Genomic DNA, 21973 nt, shown 5'->3' with positions numbered 1-21973 from the left:
GCCAGCTGGCCATCTGCTTGCTCATCCATTCATCCATTCATCTATCCATCTACCCATTCCTTCCTCCATTCCCTCCATCATCCTACCTGCTCATCCTTCCATCCAACCCCCCCCCCCATTCAGGCAGCACATATTCGCTGAACTCTTCCATGTGTCAGGCAGGGGCTCTTGGAAGCTGGAGGAAACAGACAAAGTTCCTGTCTTCCTAGGCATTGTCAGTCTGAGATGACTCTCACCTGAGGTTGTATCTGAGGATAATTTTGGCCCAAAGAGGTGTGGGGAAACTTCTGGGGACATTTTTGGTCATCATAACCAGAGTGTGGAGAGAGTCACTGGTGTTGGGGCGGAGCTAAAGCTACAGTGCACAGATGGGGCCCAGCAGCAAGGAACTGTGAGGACCATTGATGGCATGGAGGATAAAGACACTGGGGGAAAGGCTCTGAGAGAAGTCAATGCATTCACTGCTGGGTATGTCTGGGGGCCATGAGAAGTTCCTGAGGCCGTAAAGGAGGAGAAGCTGAGGACTCTGGTTGGAAAGAGAGTAAAGGTACCCCCAAATTCCCGTGTTGCTTAGAACATTCCTTCCCAAGGTGCAGAAAGCACAGAAGTCCCCAACCCAAGATCCTAAGCTTTCCCTCCATTGCTGACCCTGGGGCCATGAAGCTTGGGAGCAGCCCCAGCTGTCACACCCTCTTGTTGGCAAATTCCCTGCCTCAGGGAGAGGTATCCCCTCAGAATGCCACCGACCTTAGTCCCCGCCCGCTGGGAGAGGAGGCTCCTCTGCAGCTTCAAGGCCTCTTAGTGGAGTCAACCTAAGGATGCTCCAGCTTAGGCCCCATCCAGGGAGCACACACGGGCTTGAACAGCAGAGAGGCCTGTTGGTTTAATCTGCACCCATATGCGATAGCAGACTGACCCTAGGTACCCAAGTGTGTGTGAGAGAGAGTGAGGGTGGGGGCACTGGGGCCAGATTTTGGTCCTGTAACAGCTGCAGGTTCTTTGGCAAGTACCATCACATTGCTGTGCCTCAGTTTTCCCACTTGAGAAATGGCTACTAGAGCAGTGCCTGTGTGTAATGTCATTTTAAGGACCATGGCGACAATACAATGTACTAATATATGGTACCCTGTATTGTCACAATCTTGATCATTATCCTATTACCACAGACAAGGGACTTTACCTCTTTGAGGCATGGTTTACTTTACTCAAAACTGGGCACATATGTTGCCCCTGTGCTGGGCCTGGGATTCATATAGTATATATGCTTATCATTATTTTCCGAAAACTTTGACAAAGGCACTGAATTAGTTCTCATGTACAACTACCATAAAATATTCAAAAAGGCGAGAGAACATGCTTTGGGGGGGGTGCTGGAATGCCGAGTGCTTGGTCACACACCTGAGAGGCATTCTCAGAAAATCACAATGACATGTCAGAAGGTGAATGGAAAAATATTAGCCCTGGGCCAGCTTTCTTCCAAACGCCATTTGGCTTATAACAAATGATTCATGTTCTTCAAACACTCAGCACAGCTGAGGCAATATTGAAAGAGGAAGGCCTTGCCATGCCCACGGGGGTCCCTGAGCCTGCACATGGATGGAAAGGGACAGGGGATGATGGCTGAGTGGGGCATCCCCTCTTTACAACTGGTCTCCGTCCTTTGGCCTGACAGTATAGTCTAGAAGGGGAACAGAAGCCTGTTACCAGCTCCAGAGTAAGGGTCCCCATTGATCAGAGGGGGAAAGGGGTCGAGAGCTTTTCAGGAGCCTGACCCGGAGGTCCTGGCACCACCTCAACAAAGACACCGGAATAAATTTAGAACCAATGATTTCCTTTTACACCGAAGCCACCTGCTCCAACAGTTGCTGGCGCCGAACTCACTCAGACTCCATCCAGCTTCTTTCATGTCTGCGGAGGCTGAGGATTCCGAGGGGGAAGCAGGAAGGCCCGCAGAGCACAACCTGCATGCCACCACTCGGATCTGAGGTTCATCAAACAAGCAAGATCATTTAGGTCTTGTCCAGCCTCGTGGGGTAGAAGAAGCGTTCTGAGCTCGGGTCTTCCGCCAGCTTTATGTAGGAGGGGTGGGCCCAGCCAGGGAGTACAGAAGTGGTCGGTCAGGTCTATAGGAGTATACTCTGCCACTGCGGAGGGCCATCCCGTAGCTTCAGGGATGCTATCTTAAGGGATTCTACCCAAACATGGTTCTCTGTCCCTTGGGCCATCAACATGCTGAGTGACATGCAGGTGGCACCTGTGTCATCCCAAGTGTCACTGCCCCGATATCCAATCCAAAAGGTGTGGGATAATTCATGTTGGAAAGATCACTTAACATCCAGCCCCCTAGGCCCAACCAACAGAAGGAGTTCCCACCTTGTCTGAGCTATGTGGTGTGTGAGTGTACATGCAAACATGTGTGTGCATGCGGGGCCAAGGACTGGAGTTCAAGCAGACAGGTCCAGGGCATGCAGGGCTCACCACTAGACTCCTACATCATCAAGACTGGAAAGAGGTGATGGATCTGGGCCCTTTAAACTTTGACTATGGCCAAATGTATGTATCCTTCTAATCCATGCGGGATGTTGGAACCTTCCACAATTATAATACAGTGCTGATTCATAGCTGGCATACTTAATTCTGAGCCTTTAATGATTAGAGATCTTCAAAGTTTGAAATTCGGTGGTGGTGCATACATACACATACTCATACAAATACATGTGTGTGCGCGCATACACATACACACACACACACACACACACAGAGTTCTCTACTGTTAGGGACCTTTTAAAGTTCTGGTCTTAAAGATATGAAATTAAAGCAAATGCCCTCATGTCCTTCTCTGTTGCTGTGATGAAACACTGACCGAAAGCAACTTAGAGAAGAGAGGGTTTATGTGGTTTACAGGTTATAGCCTCCAGGAAGCCAAGGCAGGAACCTAGAGGCAGGAACCGATGCAGAGACCAGGGAGTAATGCTGCTACATGGCTTGCTTCAGGCTTATGTTTCACTACCTTTATTACACAGCCTACACTCACCTGCACAGCGCTAGTAGCGCCCCTGGTGGGCTGGGGCCCCCCTAGGTCAACTATCAATCAAACAAACGCCCCACAGATACGCCCACAGACCAACTGCATGCAGACAATTCCTCAAATGAGTTTCCTCTTCCCCAGGTGGGCCAAGCTGACAATCAAAATTAGCGACACAGGAAGATTTTGGCTGCTAACCAGACTCAGCGTAAGAAGCCATCTTGTAAGGTTTGCAACCTGATGGCTGTAGAGGGTTGAAAAGGATGGGGCATTCCTATCCCCCCTCCTTTCCTTTGCTGTATGACATGGAGTGAGTACCAGACACACGCATAAAATGCCCAGGGAATGTGTCCAAGACCCTGAGTTTGACCTCCTGTGCTCTGCATGGCTTACAGGATGGGCAGGCAGACTTCCAGTGAGGAATTCCCACTCACCAAGCCCATCTGCTGCACGCTCCCTGGCAGACAGGGAGTCACATGTTAGGATCCTAAAAGGTGCCATTGGGGTTGAGGCGTTAGGGGGAGGGTGTGGAGACACAGGTTACCTCACACTGAGATGATATGCACCCAGGACCCCCTTATTGTGAAAACCAGGCCAGCTACGAGTTCTGATTGACATCAAACAAGTTTTGGAATGCCACAAAAAGATCAGGAAACAATCACTGCAGTATGAAATGAACCAGACCCTGACTGCAGGAACCTTCCCACGGCATCCTTAAAGACAATGGGAAGACAGCAAGTGATAGGCAATCAATAACTAATTTCAACTGTGCCGTCCTCATGTGTAAGCAATCTCTTGGTGAGTCCATGCAGAAACTTTTAGGAGGACTGTAAAGCCCCGCCTTCCGGGTTAGGCAAAGACTCAGCCCTGTAACCCACTGCAGAGGCAAAGTGACGGGCCTCAGAGATGTTGGCAACCCCTAAGTTCCACCCTGTCTGTCTGCCGTTTGGAAATCCCCTCTTCTGAAGCAGATACAAGTCCGTCCTGGAAAACGAGCGCAGAACCGGAATGAAGGGGGAAGCAGGCGCCAAAGACAGAGCTATTTTGCAGAGCAACAATGCGCAGCGTCTCCGTGGATTCCTCACACACGCCACTCCCAAGGCAGTGCAAACTTCGCCAAAGAGTTTTCGCTGTTTTGTAGAGAGGAGAGGCGGGATCTAGGCAATTGCCTATTGTAGTGGCCAGAGAAGGAAATACAACCTGTGTGCAGTTATGAAAATTTATAAACATAGAGATTGATCCTCCTCGTCTCCCCTTCTTAATAGCTGCAGTAGACAGGCACCACTTTCCCCCCACCCTGCCCCCAGCACCAAAGTAAGATACTTTCTGTGCCTCCATTGGCCAGCAGGCGCTGGGGAGAGGGCTCAATCAATAAATGCCCTCCCTGCACAACCAGGAGCTCTGGAATTCAGACCCCTACCATCCATGGAAGAAAGCTGAGCTCAGCAACATGTGCCTGTAACTCCAGCACTGGGAAGGCGGAGACAAGAGGGTACTGGGAGTTCATTGGCCAAGGCAGCCCAGCCAATCAGTGAGCTTCAAGTTCAGTTAGCAGCCTTGTCCCAAGAAATAAGGTGGAGAGTGACTGAGGAAGACACCTAACACCTAACATTGACTACTGGCACCCAGAGGCACGCATGCACCCCCCCCCCCCCCACAGACATAAACAATCAACTCAAGGCAGTGAGCATCCATCCAATGGGGCTTAAGTATTTTACGTTCTATACAGTTAACACCTTTTAAAACTGGGTGTAATGGCTCTTAATTGTTTTATTCTGTGCACAGCAAAGCAGCCGATTGAATCTAATATTAGTCATTCATCAGATAAAGCATTTTCAGAGAAGCAAACGGCTATATTTTGCCTTCAAAGAACAGCAAGCATTTTAAATACCGATTTCCCAGAGCTGATACTGAGAGGAAAACAGTTTAGAAATGCTACTTCAAACAACCCCCTTCCCACCACGAGACTAGCTGCAGCAAATGCTTAGCTCTGGATTTTGTGGGGCTTTTTTGTTTTTGTTTTTTAAAACGAAGCCTCCTTCTGTCCACCTGTCAAAACCAGTTGCGACCCCATCAACCCAAGAGGTGGCCTCAGGAGCTGTGAAATGCGCCACCCGGCACAGATGCCCTTGGCGAGGCTGGCCTACAGTCCTTAGGATTATCCGACTCACTTGCAACAGGAGCGAGGCGATGGGCCCGCTGCCAAGAGCTCTTTCAACAGAAATTCCGAAAGAAGATCCGCGAAGTGCCGAGAGCCCAGATTTCAAGCAGTTCACTTTCTAGATTCTGTTACATAGCAACCATGCCCGCTTACTCAGGGTACCCAGCGAGTTAATATTTTGTTTAAACGACCTGCTGCCTTAACCCTCTAGGAAAACCCAAGTTTGCTCATCACAGGAAACCAGCCCAGCGGTCACGCCTGCAACTAAACTACCTTTATTCATTTCCAAAAAGAAATTTTAAAAATTGAAAGTGGGTCTAACAGTCTCTTGGTGGGGGTGGATGAGGATGTCAAATATTGTTAAGAGCATATTAGCATGCTCTTAAGGTGTTCAGGATGCACTTTAGCTAAAAGTGACTTGCATGGTTGTTTTTCTTTTTCCTGAAAGATTCTTCGTTCAAAATCTCAGTTTGAAAAGTGACAACTTAACCACAGGTATTCTCAGGGTCTAGTCCCTCTGAGCGTCACCAGTGCAGGCAAAATGAAATCATATGGAGTTACTCTAACCAGGACTAACATAGAGCCTCAGAAATCCCAGCTTCCCTGCGCCAACCTGTGCTGAGTCAGGAAGGACAGGAGGAAGGCAGCCAGCCATACCTGAAAATTAGCTTGCAACAACTCAAGGAACATAATAGGAGCCACAGAAAAAGAAGTAACTAGACCAACTCCGCTGAGGGCTTCTAGCCAAATAGTGTTAGAGTCCCCAAAGAAAAGACCAAAACAAATAAAATCAAAACGTCACAAAGACTTAATTATATGTACATAAGTAATTACGTGTGTGTACCTACGTACATACCTCCAGAATTGAGGTGCTGTTCTTATAGATAAGTAAATGCTCAGTGGGCTTATACAGGTCTCTCGTCTTTCTTCTGGCCCACCTCATCCACATAAAGTCATGATAACTTAAATGGACACATGACCCAGAGATGCGTTCAGTTAACTCTCATTAACATGCTTTCTGATCATCCAATCACCAAGGGCCCATCATAAGGGTTCTGAGAACCATCAGCAGTACTGACAGAGAAAACCAAGACCCTTTTCCTCTGTCCTCCTATTGCTGACCCATTGCCAGCCACTGACATGGGCACAGGGCAGGTGCAAAGGTTCCCATGGGCACAAGGAAGCTACTGACATTGTGTGTTTTTAAAGATACCACGTGATCCCAAAGTCTGCAGGCTTGTGCATCTTAGTAGAAAAAGACAAAAGTGAAAAAGGGAGAGAGAGAAACACCCCCCATTGCACCTCTATAATCATTTAGTCATCACCAACAGTCTTTTCAGGCCAGCAGAGCACTCTGTCTCCCACAGCGTGCCCAGTCCACAGTGCACCCAGCACTCAGATGAAAAGCCTTAACTTTTCCCTGTCCGAGGAGCGGCTGGATGGTGGGAATGTCGGAGCATCATTCGGTGTCCCTTCTTAGGAGCTCTTACTTCTCAGCAAAATGCCAGCTCTTAGCTAGTTCCGGAATGTCAGAATGCTTGCTGCTTACAGAAATCAAAGCATTGTCCTGCGGTCTGCTTTTCCCTTCTCTCACCTACGGTTCACTCCCACAGGGTGACATAACCAGGGATGGATGACAAGAACAACCATTGCCAACCCTGAAACCTCGTAGCAAACACAAGGGCCACACCACCTTCTCACCATTACATCATGGCCAAATTACATCCACCATTCCTGAAGACCTCCAACAGGCTCCGGGAGTACCAAGTTAGGGTCTGACTTAGAATTCACAAAACTGCAGATCTTGAAGCTGCGAATCCCACAGAGCAAAGCCTTCGGAAGAAGGTAAGGCCAAAACAGACTGATGGAGGTGGAGGGAGTGAAGGCATCCCTGTAAAAACAGACTCTCTCTCAACACTCAGGAGGAGCTGTTGAGATAGCAGAATCAGAAGAAATCATTCCGAACCACTGAACACTGCTACCTTACACTCCAATTGACATATTTATACAAGCAGCCTTTGGGATTGGAGAATTTTTTTTCTTCCCCATCCTTTTGGATTTTAGCAGTTTAGTTTACATTTCAAATGGTTTGAATAAGCAGCGGTATTGCTTCTTAAAGGGGGGGTGGGGTGGGGAGGCGGATCCTGAAAAGCTTGCATCCCGGGCTTTGGTTTTCCAACTCTCAGAAAACACTGTGCCTGTCAGGCCATCTTATTTCACACCTTTAACCCTTGATGGGGTTTCAGAAGTGTCATCTCTCAATGTCAGTACCGGCCAGCTGTCTTTTTTCCCTCTTCCTCTAAACTGCAGAGGGTCCTTCAAACAGGGGCTCCTAGCAACCTACCATTCAAACCTTCATTCCTCCAGACAGCCATCCATCACGGACCTTTGAGGTCCGTGATTCCCCCCCCCTCCTCCCCGGGAAGCACTCTTCCCCCGTAGAGCTGCTGGAAACGTAAAACTCCCTGCAGACCCAAGCATCGACACCACAGCCTGCACCATCTCAAGCTTGGAGAAAATAAACTCCAGATGCAGCCCAGCCAAGGGGCTTGGCGTGCATGGAGAAAAGTGCGTACAAGTCCACTCCCCCGGGGCAGCAGAGCCCAGAGATCCCCCTGGGGAATCATTTCAGAGGCCTTTGGAACTGGAGGGTTAGAGGCCGGTGGGGAGAAGGCATGAAAAGTTTGCCGTGGCGCTGGGGTCTGTGTGCCATCCAAAGGGCACTTTCCACTGCCTGAAAAGGACCGGCAGCCAGCGGCGCCTAGCCCTTAGCCCCTAGCCAGCGGGGGACCGGTGTGACCGTGTGACTCCAGTGCACACTGCACCCGGGTTGGCGTTAGTGACAGCCGCCCTGCAACTCCTAAGCCAGGGAGCAGCGGGTGGACACGGCCAGGGGAAAAAGGGTTACGAGCCACAATGCAAAGCGATCTCGCGGCGAGCGTGGGCGACACCGCGGGCCCAGCCACTACCGGGACCGGTGAGCGCGCTCTGGGTCCCCGCCCCGGACGCCGGGCGCTCCCTACCTTGAGCGCCGTGCTGATGGTTCTCCATGGTCGCCGCCGCCGAGTCAGCTACCGTCACCGCCGCCGCCGAGGCGCTGGTCGCAGCTCCCGGGCCCGAGCCGGGGCCGCCGCCTCCGCCGCTCAGTTCCGCCAGTCTCCGGTTGGTGGCCGTGAGTTCGGCTCGCAGGTTGGTCACCTCCTGGCTGGCCGACTGGACCGCCCCATCGATGCGGAGCGCGAGCTGCTTATTGTCTTCCATCATGCTCAGGATTTTGGCCTGGGGGCGAGAGAGGTGACAAAGAGCTGCATGATGCACTCGGGGCGCGCGTGGCCGGCCGTGGCCCCGGCTCTACCTGTTGGGTCACCCCAGCGGCCCGGGTTCCCCCGCGCCCCGACCCCCGGGCACCGGCAAGCGCCGGCTCCTCCGGCGCAGGAATGACAGCGGCGCCTCCAGCCCGAGCCGCGGCGGTGGCGAGGCGGCGGGGGGAGGAGGAGGAGGAGAAAGAGGAGGAGGAGGAGGACCGGAGGAGGAGGAGGAGCAGCCGAGATCAGCGAGACCCCGGCGGGCGGGCGAGCAGCGTGCAGAGGACACCGTGCGCCGCCCGGGCCAGGCGCTCTCTGAGTGGAGCCTACCATTCGCGGCTTGCTCGGGAGGGGGCCCTGCAGGGGACCTTGGGGACCTCCCGGGCATCCTGAGCCCCCCACCTCGGGGACACACCCCCGGGGAGTGGAAGATGAGGGCGGCGCCCTGATGAGGCAGGAGGCGGCAGCCCCCAAGCGAAGGGTTAGGGGTGCGTCCAGGGTCCTGGCTGTTTTGCTGTCCCCTCCCTGTGGCGGTGGGCAGCCCCGCCCCAGCCAACTACTGCCCTGCTTCGGGCTGGGGTCGTGGAGGAGGCGGTGGATGCCTAACAGACAGGGGTGCTTGCACAGGAGGCCCCTTGGAGGGGAGCGTGGGATGGAGGGCCGAGGGAGGGGGCTGCTGGAGTGAGCTGAGGAGTGGATGGAGTTCTTGCTTTGCTAGTTGCAGGGATGAAATGCCCAAGGGGAGAAGTGGTGGACAGTGAGCTTGCCACCTTCCACCCCCACCTCAGTGCCTGACCTGCTCTTTTCTTCCCCAGCTCCAGCCAGTGGTGTCAAGGCCTGTCCACAGCCCGCCCGGAGAGCTAGTCTGGGGGAGAGCTAGTGTGGGGAATGAGGGTAGTTTCACCTTGGTCCTAAGCTCCTTGCCTGGCCTGAACAGTAGGAGCAGGGCGCTGAGGGCAGAGGAGGCTTGGGAGGTGTCCTGGGGCTTCTTTTCGCTTCTCCTTCCGAGGTAGGAATGTTGACCCTGCTGCCTTGGTTTACCTCTCCCCTTTCTGAGAAGAATCGAGATAACCTTAACTTGGACAAGCCCTCCTGGCTCCACTGGCTCCTTCTCTCTTCCAGAGCACACACGGGGTTTGCATTTTTCAGTGGGGCCCTGGATTCCAGCCACCCGACCTTGTTACCATAGCAAGCTTCATTCCATGCAAATAGGAGGTTTTCAAAGAGCCAAGTGTAACCCGGGCCAACAGTGCGCCAACATTTCAGCCCAGTCAACCTGGGCACAGGGTCTGAGAGTGAACCACAAAAGCCCAGGAGTATCTCTGGATGAGATACTCACCCTCCTGGTTCAAGAGCAGTTTTTTTTTTTTTTTTTTTTTTTTTGGACGTTCAGGAGAGCTAAGCAGAACATGCATGCACGAGACATTTGTGTGTGTGGTTGATCCTAGGGTAAAGAGGATGCACCCTGTTTTAGGAGGAAATGGGCTCTGGGAGGGATTTGGCAATTACCCATCAAGTCCACAAAAATCAGATCGTGCAGGGGTTGGACCAAGTGATGCCACTTAATCCCACGTCTCACGTGCTTTCAGTAAACTTTTTTTTTTTTTTGACAGGGTCTCTCCAACTCTCTGTGTAGTGGAGAATGCCCCTGAACGTTTGATCCTCCTGCCTTGCTGACTTTACAGGACAGTGCTGGGCTTCACAGGCATGCAACATCGTGACACTTACTTTATTTGGTGTTGGGGTCAAACTCAGGACTTTGGGGCCATGCTAGACAAGTACCACCAATGGAGTCATAGCCGCGTTAGCTTCTTTTATGCAGAACCATAAAAGTGTACTGTTGCCCTGCCTCTCTCCCCATGGACAAGCTTTTGCCAGAGGAGAGGACCTTCTTAGATGGCAAAGCGCAGGGCAAAGGGCATGGTTTCTCTCTGTCTGGTTTGCTTGGTGTAGGCATTGCACCTCTGACCTTAGTCTTCTTAGCTCAGCTTTGACTGAATAGATGACGGAGGCCTTCAGAGAAGCTGGCGGTGTTTAATGCCCAGGTTCAGTTCTGGCCTTTAGGAAGTAACCAGGAAGCATCTAACCGCAAGGCTTTGTGGATATCCTAAAGGCTGATGTCACCTGGGAACCCAGTTTGGCAGTCTTTTAAAAGGTTAAAGCTGCTATAATGCTCTTTAATGATGCCTCAGTACCCACGAGGCAGAGGCAGGACAGTCTCTACCAGTTTGAGGCCATTCTGGTCTACACAGGGAGTTCTAGGCCAGCCAGCCACGGCTACAGGGCTACATAGTGAGACACTATCTCAAACAAATAAATAAGTTAATGAAATAATTAAAGAAAGAGGAAGGTTGAGCATGGAATTATTATGTAACCCAGAAAATTCATTCTAAACAACCTAGATAGCCGAAACAAACCAACAAAGCCTCCAGGAATGGTGTCGTTGGTAGTAGCACTGTAGGCCATAGTCAGAGAGAATCCAGCTGTCCATCAACAAACGAAGAAACAGTGCTAACTACCCATACATTACCTTGTGGATAGTATGCTGGGATATTAGTCAACTATCACTAAGGAATGAAGGACAGGCATTCCTTATGACCATGAACACACCCCCACCCCCCAAAAAAGAGAAAAGGTCACACAACATGGGACTCTGTTTATACCAAAATCCAGGAGAGGTAAATCCAGGGAGACAGAAGGCAGGCAGGTGGCTGAGAGAGCAGAGGCCTGGGGTGGGGGCTGCTTCCCGCGTTATTTTAGGAATCTTGAAGGGTGTGTTGGGGTGATGGAGGGGTCTCGGAACTAGACAGTGGCTGTTTGCACAAAGTTGCAAACAGGCTAAATGTCATCAGGTTGCTTGCACTATAGTGATAGATATCATGCTCTATGAATTTTGAAGGTATACAAGAAAAGGCGCGTATGCGTGGTGGCAGGGGCGGCTCAGTGGTAAACTCAACCAGAAAAGAAGAATAGTGGTACTCAGAACTTGGTGGTGGTGTGTGTCTCCACCCTTTGTGACACTCACGAGAAGGGCAGTGATGTGTCTGTTTGCATCTTTCTCCAGCTTCACTGTGAACCTGTGGGCAGGAGAGGAAGGTGGCTGGGTGTCCTATTGCTTCTCTTCCTGTTCTTGATACCTAGCCCATAGCAAGCGCTCCGTCCCCCACTGTGTGTGAGCGTGTTTGTATGGTAAACAAACGGAGGAAGTGTTACTCATTTTCCCACACACTGGCATCTTCACAGGAAATCAGAACAAAACAAACACACGGGGAGAGGGAGAAGGACGGGGCATTTTTAATTTCTTTTTTTTTTTTTCTAGTTTACTTGTGTGTCTGTGTGCATACACACACAAACACACACCCACTTGTATACCCATGTATGGGGAGGCCAGAGGTCAATGTCCATGTCTTTCTCTCTCACACTCAATTATCTTGTTTTTTGAGGCAGGGTCTCTCATTGAACTTGGAGCTCATAGGTTTGGTAAGAATGGCTGCCCAGTGAGCCTCGGAAATCTGCTTGTCTCTGGCTGCCAGTGCTAGCTAGCATTGTCAACAAGTCCTACTTTTTATGTGAGTGTTGGGATTCAGAACCCAGGCCCTCAAGCTTACAAGCCAAGCACATCATCGGCTGAGCTGTCTCTGAAGCCCTCATGTGTCTCTTTGTATTGCTTCCTCTGAGGGTTCATGGTCCTTGCTTTAGAAACTTATGGGATACCTGCTATGGTTTTTGTTTGTTTGTTTGTTTGTTTGTTTGTTTTTAAGAATTTCAGGGTTTTATTTACTTGATTTTTAAAAACATGATAAAGGGAGAGCTTCTTACCCTACTCTTACTTACACACAAAGTACCAGATCTCAGGCAGAGCTTGAGGGGGTACCTGATCTCAGCCCCCCCAAAAAACCCTGTTTTTACTTCCTGACTTCCAGCCTAGCACTGTGATACTCCCTGGATGACCCCAAGAAACAAAATAGCTGCAGAACCCAGGTTCCCTTATGGCAGCTCAGAGAGAGAACTTCCCGGCAAGAATCAATGCTCAGTGAGCTGGGGGAGGTGGTCTAGCCATTAAAGTGCTTTTGTGCAAGTAGGAGGACCAGAGTTCAGAGTTTGGATCCCCAGAATCCTTACAAATGTCACGTGTGTGTGTGTGTGTGTGTGTGTGTGTGTGTGTGTGTGCGCGCCTCCCTGTAATTCTAGCCTCAGGAATCAGATGACAGGGCAGCCCCAGAGCAAGTTGGGTAGTGAGACTGGCCTTATCGATGAGCTCTGAGTTTGATTGAGAGACTCACCTCAAATAAGATAGAAGAGGGCTGGAGGATGATCCCTGACATCGACCTCCACATACATGTGTATGCGTGCGTGCACACACACTTTCAAGCATGCGTACACATACAGATGAAGAGAGGAAAGAGAGAGACTGGGGGCTTTGTGCACATCCATAGCAGACAATCCGTCGGTATACACTTTTCCCAGCAACAGACCGGCCTTGCCCCTCAACTCCAACCTGGACCCTCTAAAAGGAAAAGTATCTTGTATGACATTCTGGCTCCCCACCCATGTGGCTGCCCTCCTCCACGGTGTAATGCTGCTGCTTAGTAGCTGAAGGCAACGGGCCTCGTGTCCTTTAGCTTCCGCCTTGTCTGCAGACAATGGGAGGCTAGGTGCAGAAACGAGGCCCTGCAGATGCTGAAGGAGCCAGGAGCAGTTAATGCCGCATTCTAGAGAGTGACCCATCCTCCTACTGTACCGTGGGGTCCATTCTAACTTACAGGTGAGGCCACAGCCCGAGCGCAGCCAGGCCACTGGCTCCTTCCACCATGGCTCTCAGCTCTTCCCACCTGGGAGCCTCCCTCTCTGCTTCCTTTTCTCTCACTTGGAGTGTTTGCCCCCGATTCCCTGTCATCTCCCACATTCACTCTGACATTTTGTGGCATAGATCACCGTAGATGGCTGTTCTGCTTACTTAATAACTTGAGTTACCGTGTTCCTGGATGGATTGAGAGGTAAGCCAGCATCTGTGAAGCCCGCTTGAGTAGTGGTCTTCCCACTTCTCTGCCCGAGGCCTCCAGGCATTTTCTATTTTGTGTTTGCAGTCCCAGAAATAAATATCTCTTTAGTGACCCAATTTGATTATTTATATTGCAACAGAATTCCCTGTCTAGAACTTCAACCCTCCACCACCACATATACCTACCTATCTTGAGTGCAGGCCTTGAGTGATGGGACAGGGCAGGGGGGAACTCTCCTCAATTCTGATTTTGCCTCTCAAAGGCATTATCGATGCTTTGCCAAAGAGTTTGTGGATACTGAAGCAAATTCATGTCCCTTGTCTGCATACCTCCACAGCCACAGAGAGTCTCATTTCCCTCCTTAAAACCTCCGAAAACTCAGTTGTCCCTCGGAAAACCAGTCCTATCTTACTTCCACTAAGGCTGTTCCCAGCCCTCTTAGTTGATTCTTGCTCCAAACCTGCTGGGTGGACATTTGATGCTTAAGCCTCTGAGGGCTTCCTGGCAGGTTTTCCCGAGGCGCACACCTGCATGCTTCCACACACCTTCTACTGAGTGGGTGAGCTGGGGGCCAGGACTCTGCTTCGCCCACATGTGGCCTAGTTTTTTCTCTGACTCAATCTGGGAACTCATTTTCTGTCTGGCTAGGAAGCTGGGGGTGGCATTCGTGCACATTCCCTGTGGGCTGAGAGATGAGCCAAGGGTTTGTGGAGATCCCTGTGCAGGACAGGTGGGAGGGAGAGTCAGCCTATGGCAGAATACTTGGCTTTGGAGTCAATGACCATGAAACCATGGTATTTCTTAGACTTGGCATGTGGGTATGACAGGATGTGGGGAACATCTGAGATGGTGGCTCAGCCACTATCTTAAGAAGTAAAAGGCCACTCCCCCAAAAGAGCGTGCCCTGCCAAGCTCTGTGAGGCACCTCTCTAAACTTCAGGCTGCTCCTAGAGGAGGAAGCCCTCTTTAATATGGAAACTTTGGAAGATATATGTTAGAACAAGAAGCCTGGGGGCTGGGAGGGCACTTGCTTCGTAAGCATGAGGGCCTGAGCTTTGATCCCCAGAAGAACCCATACTAAACAAAACAAAGAAAACCAGCCGTGCATAGCGGTGTATATTTGTAACGTGAATGCTGATCAGGCAGAAACAGGCAGATCTCTGGGGTCCCGTGGCCAGGCAATCTAGCCTACTTGGCTAGTTTGGGGCTAGTAAAAGATCCTGTTTCAAAAATCAAGGTGGATAGTGCCTGAGGAAGGGTGATCAAGGTTGATCTCCATCTTCCATAAATGCACACACACATAAATACATACACAGAGTACAATGAAAAGAGCCTTAGGGGGTCTCCTGACCTACCTGAGTCCCTGGGCAGAGCCCAGAATCTAAGCTGCATGGGAGACTTCAATGCATGATAAAGTTGGAGCGTACCTCTTTGGATACCCAGGGCAGGGACTCGTGCAGTGCCAGATCAGTGTGAAATGTGAGGGCCAGAAGCTTGCCAGCCTCAGGGGTGGCTGTGAGGGTCCCCTGTCCGTTCTCTCCCTGTTATCTGACCCGTCTCTCCCATCCCCTCTTCCCAAGTCTGTGGGGAATTCCCCTCCCCTCTACAGATGGATGCTGTGTTTACTCAAATTGTCAGATGTGAATCCTGGCCAATCTAGGAGATGTATCTCTTGTACGTTTACACGGCTTACTTTGGCTGAGTGGGTTTTAACGTGCACTCTGGGGAAAAGGACAACACATTTCGAAGACAGGAACAGCAAGTGGATCAGCTGTGAGTGAGCAGAATCATGGGAACAGAGACAGAGGAGTGAGTTCAGACAGCAGGACCCCATCAGTCGCCCTCACAACCACTGTGTTGAAACAAACAAACTGAGGGAGAAAATGAGGGAGAGGATTGGCAGGCCTCAGGGCAGAGCCCGTGGCCATGTGGATGGGAGGGCAGGAGACCTGGAAGTTGACTCTCTACGCTGACGTGCATATGGTTACATCTGTGTGGACTTAATACAGATCAGTAGTGTGAAGCGTGAGGTGGCCTCCTCAGCAATGGCTCATCTGGAGCTTGGGAAAGTGAGCAAGTTTGTGCACGTATGCAGCCGACCCAGTCCCTTCTGTTGATTCGTTGACAAACAGATCTTCAAAAACCACGTGATGCCAATGGGTCAAGGTGTGTAAAGTCACAAGTGCGGCCTCAGTGTCACCTCTACTCCAGCCAAGGCTCAGGGGCCATCTGAGAGGAGAGGGGATGGGAAGACTGTAAGAGCCACAGGTCAAGGAAGGCTGGAGGGAAACAATGGCTCTGGATAGGACAGAGCAACTGTACTTATAAACTCCAAAGTCCCTAGCAGCTGTGGCTGCCTGCACACAACCCGCCCAGGATGGAGCCTGTCAATGCTCTAGCACAGAGCTGGGAGAGTCTCACAAGGTGCCCCGGCTCCTAGCTGAGGAGCGACTAATGGCGCTGTCACAGCTTCTGGGGGTGACCATGGACAAAAGCCAACTACTAAGCAAAACATAAGACCCTGAGATAAACATTTATGCCCACAGAGAACCACCAAAGAGCTGGCCCAATTCACAGGCATCCCTTCTTTTCCACGAGGGCTATTTCAATGCAGCAGGCACCATTTTGTTTTCCAGGGTCTCAGAACAATTTCTGAGAGGCCCTGACAATTTTACGAAGGTCCTGTTCAAGTCTTCCACTACTGTCATGCAATTGTTTTGCCCCCCCTCCCTTTTTAATCGACAGTGTCTCGTGTATTCCTAACTAGCCTCTAACACCCTACACCGTACATAGTTGACGATGACCTTGAACTTCAGTCTCCCAAGTGCTGGGATGACAGACATTCACTGTCATGGGTGCTAGGGACTGAACCCAGGGTCTTGTGCTTAGTGGGAACCCTGCAAACTGAGCTACGCGCCCACTCCCTTACCCATGCTCTGCACTGGTCCTAGTTTCTCATCTTAGTGAAGCGCCTACTGGACGGACAGCTTCCAGGCAGGGTGGCGCTAACTCATCAGTGTTCTGAGCCTCCTCCAGAGAGAGCACTGCTTCCGCTCCAGGGCACTGCAGTGAGTCAGTCAGACCTGGGTCTCTGTGATCTCTCTCCAGGTCAGCTAGGGCTACACAGTGAGACCCTGTCTCAAAAAAGGGGAGGGGGTAGGGAGGCAGAGATTGGATTTGGTAAGGGGTGTATTCCCACAAACCCCAGCTTACTGGTTCGTTCCACAGTGTTTTGTGAGTTATCTAATCCCTAAGTTTCTCCTTGGTAAAATGTGACTTCTTGGCTTTCGTGGGCATGATGAGGAATTCACTAACCCGGAACACAATAAGATCCGGGAATGCCTAGTTCCAGGGCCCCTTCTCTCTTTCCCCATTTCCCCTTTAACACGTGGATACACTAAGACCATCTGGGTCCCTTATAATCCAATGCCCTTCACCTCTGCCCAAGGTCCTGAGTTGCTGCAGACACAGGGAAGGAGGGGACTGTTCCGGGTGAATGGGATATTAATTTTTCTAGCCCTGGGGACCCATTCGGTAAATTGGTTCTTTTAACTTAAAAAAAAAAGAAAAAGAAAAAGGTATTTTAGGGCCAGTGGCATGGCATATGCATTCTTACATTCACGCGTGCGCGCGCACACACACACACACACACACACACACACACACACCATTTAAAATGGTACCTTCCCGGTTTGAAATTCTTAGCAGATCTATCTTGTATAGGCACATTTCCCTCTCATAGATAGTGCATGTACTATTGTGATCTCCTACCAAGGAAAAGTTGTTTTCTGAGCTTTAAAGGGGTTGCAGGTGTTTAAAAACATAAGTGATTGGACTGGGTTTAGTGGTCTTTTAATTCCAGCACTCAGGAGACAGAGACAAGCAGTTCTCTGTGAGTTCGAGGCCAACCTGGTCTAGATATTGAGTTCAGGCCAGCCAGAGCTACATAGGAGGGCCCTGCCTCGGAAAGGAAAGGCTTGGTTTTTGTAGGGAGCGTATTCCTAGAAGCACGGGGATTTTTGTGATGTCTTCAGTGCTGTATTTTGCTCCTTTTCTTTTGTTTCTTTAGGCGGCAACATCTGTCTTGGGAAAAGCCCTCTGTAAGGTTTTACTCATGTCCCCCGGGCACCTGCTCCTATGAGCTTCCATTTCCCTGTGACCTCATTGCTCTTAAAAGCTTTTTTTTTAAACAATTATTTATTTGCTTTGAGCACACACAAAACACAAATAATAATTTGTGTCTACATGTGTGTTCATGCATGTGATGGCAAGCGTGTAGACATCAGAAGACAGCTAGCAGGAACTGTTTCCCTTGTTCCACCCGGTGGCACTGAACTAAGTCAGGCTGGCTGGCAAGCCCCTTTACCTGCTAAGCCATCTTGCAACCAAGTTCATTGCTTTTTTTTTTTTTTTCCCCTGATACCTTATACTCCCAGGCTGCCTTCCCCAGGAGAATTTCTTCCCACACACAGACCATTCAGTGACTTCAAGTGTCATTCAAGGACATAGCAGAGACAATATAAGAAGCACCAGCCAATGAAAGGAATTCAGATTTTAACATTCCTCAATGACCAATTGATAGGAGGCTGGACCTAGCAATGAGGTAGCATCTTTTTTGAGGAATCAGAAGTAGGAGGTAGGAATCCTGCCTGGAGCTTTCCTTTTAAAATTTATCATCATGATCCCTGTATGTATGCATTTATTGTGTGGCATATGCAGTTGCTTGTGCAGAGGCCATTAGTGTCCTGCTCTATCTCTCTGCCTTATTCCCCAGGCTAGGGTCTCTTCCTAAACCTCATCCTTGCTATTTCTCAGTGAAGCTTTCAGACAACAAACCCCGACCATCCTCCTGCTTCCACACCTCTCTCCTCAGTGCTGGGATTACAGGCATGTGTAGCCATGCTCAACTTTTTATGTGTTGCTTGGGATTTGAACTCTGGCCACCATGCTTGCCCAGTGAGCTTTCTTACCCACTGAGCCAACTTTCTGGCCCTAAGTTTTCCTTTAAACCAGTACTCAAATCCACCTGCAAGAAAGTGACCTGAGAAAAGCATTCATGAGCCAAATGGAAAAGATTGTTCCAGCCAGCATCCACAAAGGAATTCCCCTGCAGCTATCACCCTGTGTAGTCAGAGCCAGCTGTCCAGTTAAGACACGCAATTAAGAGGAAGTCATTTTATGTATAAGTCTACTTGATGGGAAAGTTGTATTAAGCAATTGTCTATTTGTCCACCTTAGTTTATGCCAAGGACATGTACAACAATTTATAAGGCAATCTTTGGCATCCCTAGCTCATATTAATAAGTGTGTGTGCTGTCCAGAGGAGCTTGTGTCTGCTCAGAGCAATGTGAATTATGCTGCACCCTCCCATCCTGGCCTGGAGGGCGCTGTGACCCCCTCTGCCCACTTGTAGCCAACTACTGATATTTTATTTTGAGAAACAAATACATAGGAGCTTTGCTTTTAAAGGGGACACATGGTGCTGGGCAAAGCATGTGCTGAAGTAAAGGATCCATCTTTCTCTTCATCCTCAAGCCTCTGTGTTCTGATTCTGGGCCACAGCTCTAGCCTTGCTCCATGCCCAGTGCCCAAGATTGTTGTTAGGATAAGTGACAAGTGCAAGAATGCTTCTGTCCTGGCTCCAAAACAGCTGTCCTACATCTAGGAGATGGAACTGGGGCCAGTGGAATGGCTTCAGGGGTTTAAAATGCTAGATATGTAAGCTTGGTAACATCTCTACAGCATCTCCACAACCCAGAGCAGGAGAGAGCTGTCTTCTGACCGCCAGGAGACATTCATATACACACACATAACACCACCACCACCACTAATAATAGTAATAATAATAATAATTGTAAAACAAAGTATATAGAAGGGAGCTACAGCTCTCTTTCACCAGCCAGCCAGAAGCCCAAGAGAGACCTGCAAAACTGCTTTACAACCCTAGGGGTCTAACAGCTGTGGAGGAAACAAGGAGAGCCTGAGCCCTCTAGTGAGCTCTGGGGAAGAAAAGAAAGATGGACATAGGCACTCATCAAATCATTTGTTAGGAGATCTCAAACTCAAGGGTGAACACAAATGTTTCTCCAAAGATGGAACTGTCCTTGGGCTCAGCCAGGCCTTGGGGCATCTACTTTGTAAGAAGAAAGTGATGCAGAACTCAAAGGGGTTCCTCAGGAGAGGGGACGACACAAAAAGGGTGATAGACATGGTGGACTTGATCAAAATACACTGTGTACGCATGTGAAATTATTTTGAAGATTAAACACGTGCATTATATTGGCCACTCCCATAAGATAAAGCAGTGAGGTGTTCTCATCCAGAGAATAATGAGCAGAGAATGTCCCTGTTTGAGGACAGGAAGAAGTATGTCATGTCACCTGCTAGCTGGATTGTCACCTTCCCAGGGCCAAGGGCTGCAAGGTAAGTTAGGTTCTAGTGCTGCTGTTTGTTTGTGGGGGGATAGGATCTCTCTGACTCCAGGTTGACTTTGCACTCACAGCCATCCTCCTGCTCCAAGCCTTCTTCCCCACGCTGGGATTACAGGCCTCTACCACCATACCTGGCTCCAAGTTCTAGTTTTAAGCTCTATTTATTATTATTGTTTTAATTCAAAGAATAGCCACTGTCACAGGTCTCTGGGAAGGACAGTGAGTAAATTATTTTCTGCTTCTCACTAAATTTCAATGTCAGTATGAATCTTTCTTTTTTAGAGTTTTCATTGTGTTGGTGTATACGGGGCCGAAGGTTGATGCTTTGTGTCTTCATTGGTCGCTCTCTACCTTATGTGTTCAGACAGGGTCTCCCACAGGAACTCAGATCTTGCTGACTCAGCTAGCCAGCTTGCTCTGGGGACCACTACCTCTGCTCCCCAGGTGCTGTGGTTGGAGCTAAGGCACCGAGATTTGTGTGGGTGCTGAGGATCCAAGCTCCAGTCTTCAACTTCTGTAGCAAGTTCTTTATTCCCTGCACCATCTCCCTAGCCCAGGTTGTCCTTTTAAAAATGTGTGTGTGCGTGTGTGTGTGTGTGTGTGTGAGAGAGAGAGAGAGAGAGAGAGAGAGAGAAAGAGAGAGAGAGAGAGAACACTGTGTGTATGTCCATGTCTACGTACATGAGGGGGTCAAAGGTTGACTTCACTGTCCTTTTTCACTATGAGAGTGACACATGTTGAAGGAAGGAAGGAAGGAAGGAAGGAAGGAAGGAAGGAAGGAAGGAAGGAAGGAAGGAAGGAAAAAGGAAGGAAGGAAGATTAGAAAAACAAGCAAGCAAGAAAAAGAAAGAAAGAAAGAAAGAAAGAAAGAAAGAAAGAAAGAAAGAAAGAGAAAGAAAGAAAGAAATAGAGAAAAAGAGAAAAAAGAAGAAAGAAATCTAGTTTGGAAAGAGACCTCAAAGTTGTTTCACTTTCAACAAACAGCCCCACTTTAAACGAAGTGACTGAGACCCGGGAGCACATCCAACCCCATGACCCACGCATGGAAAGGCAATGCTTTACTTACAATTAGGATAATATGTTTATGTGTTTATATGGCCTCAGGGGATGTTCAGCAAACATTTGTTGAGTGCATTAAGCTGTGCCATTTGATCTGTCTATCTGGGTGGAGAGCACATCAAAATCTCCAGCCAGCCCTGGTTTTGATCCTTGCCTCGTGAAAAACTTGCAGACTCATATGAGGTGCTATCTCTGCTCAGAAGCCTCCCTTTGATCTCAGACTTACTTTGCACAAAAAATGATTGCAAACTTGGCAACGGACTTACCCAGAAATGAATAAGCAAGCTGTTAAAGAAAAATCTTCTTCGGTCATCTCGACAATTTGGAAAACAAAGAAACAAAGCCCTTTTGCAGCAAGCTCCCCACTCTTTTGTCAGGTCCTCCAGGGAATGGCTGAGTCTATTCTAAACCAATCCTTCTCTCCCAGGAAAGAGCTGGTTCCTTTGCACACGCAGACATGTCTGGAGATGATGTGTGCAGTTCTGAGAAGGTGCCCAGGTTCAGGTGACTCTGGGATTACGGGCACCAGTCAGGGGTTCCTCGGGTCCCTGGTGACAGGACACCTAGGCTGATAGGGTGTGTGTGTTTGGGAGCTGGGATGTGCACTGTGCTACCTCAGGAATCATTTAGTGTCTCCGTCCTCACTCTGTTTGCCTCTTTGTAAGTGGTTGGATCATTGCCCCTGGGTCTAGCCCTCTTGCCCTGTGATTTCATCACCCCATCCTGGAGTCAGTAGGGTACAAGTCCCTAACTTGCTGATATACTTGACCACGGCTTTCTAACTTGCTTTGACCAGTTAAGTTGATTTTCAACAATGATAGGCCTTGAACACGTTCAGACTTTCCCTCTGGCCTCCGGGTTCTGTAGTCTTCCAAGCACTAAGTATGCATCAGGGAAATGCTTTGGTCCAAAAAAAGATTCAGTAAAGAACTGTGAGGGAGGCCTACGTATTGCAACAAAATGCAGCCAGGCCGACTCTACACCTTACT

General features: G+C 49.6%; 1 protein-coding gene across 5 annotated transcripts in view; it reads right to left on the bottom strand.

Annotated features, from left to right (window-relative positions):
- Kazn (kazrin, periplakin interacting protein) overlaps window positions 1–21973 on the bottom strand; it is a 921379-nt gene that overhangs the window by 356926 nt on the left and 542480 nt on the right. For all 5 annotated transcript variants that reach the window (XR_009590491.1, XM_060379131.1, XM_060379130.1 and 2 more), the window contains one exon: window positions 8210–8465. Coding sequence is in view for 4 of the 5 variants with exons in the window: in XM_060379131.1 (XP_060235114.1) it covers window positions 8210–8465 (256 nt within the window). In the remaining variant the exon portion in view is untranslated. The remainder of the gene's footprint in view (window positions 1–8209; window positions 8466–21973) is intronic.

This window comes from Meriones unguiculatus, chromosome 3 (assembly GCF_030254825.1).
Source record: "Meriones unguiculatus strain TT.TT164.6M chromosome 3, Bangor_MerUng_6.1, whole genome shotgun sequence".
Classification (NCBI taxonomy): domain Eukaryota; kingdom Metazoa; phylum Chordata; class Mammalia; order Rodentia; family Muridae; genus Meriones; species Meriones unguiculatus.
This window is presented reverse-complemented; position numbering and strand designations above follow the sequence as displayed.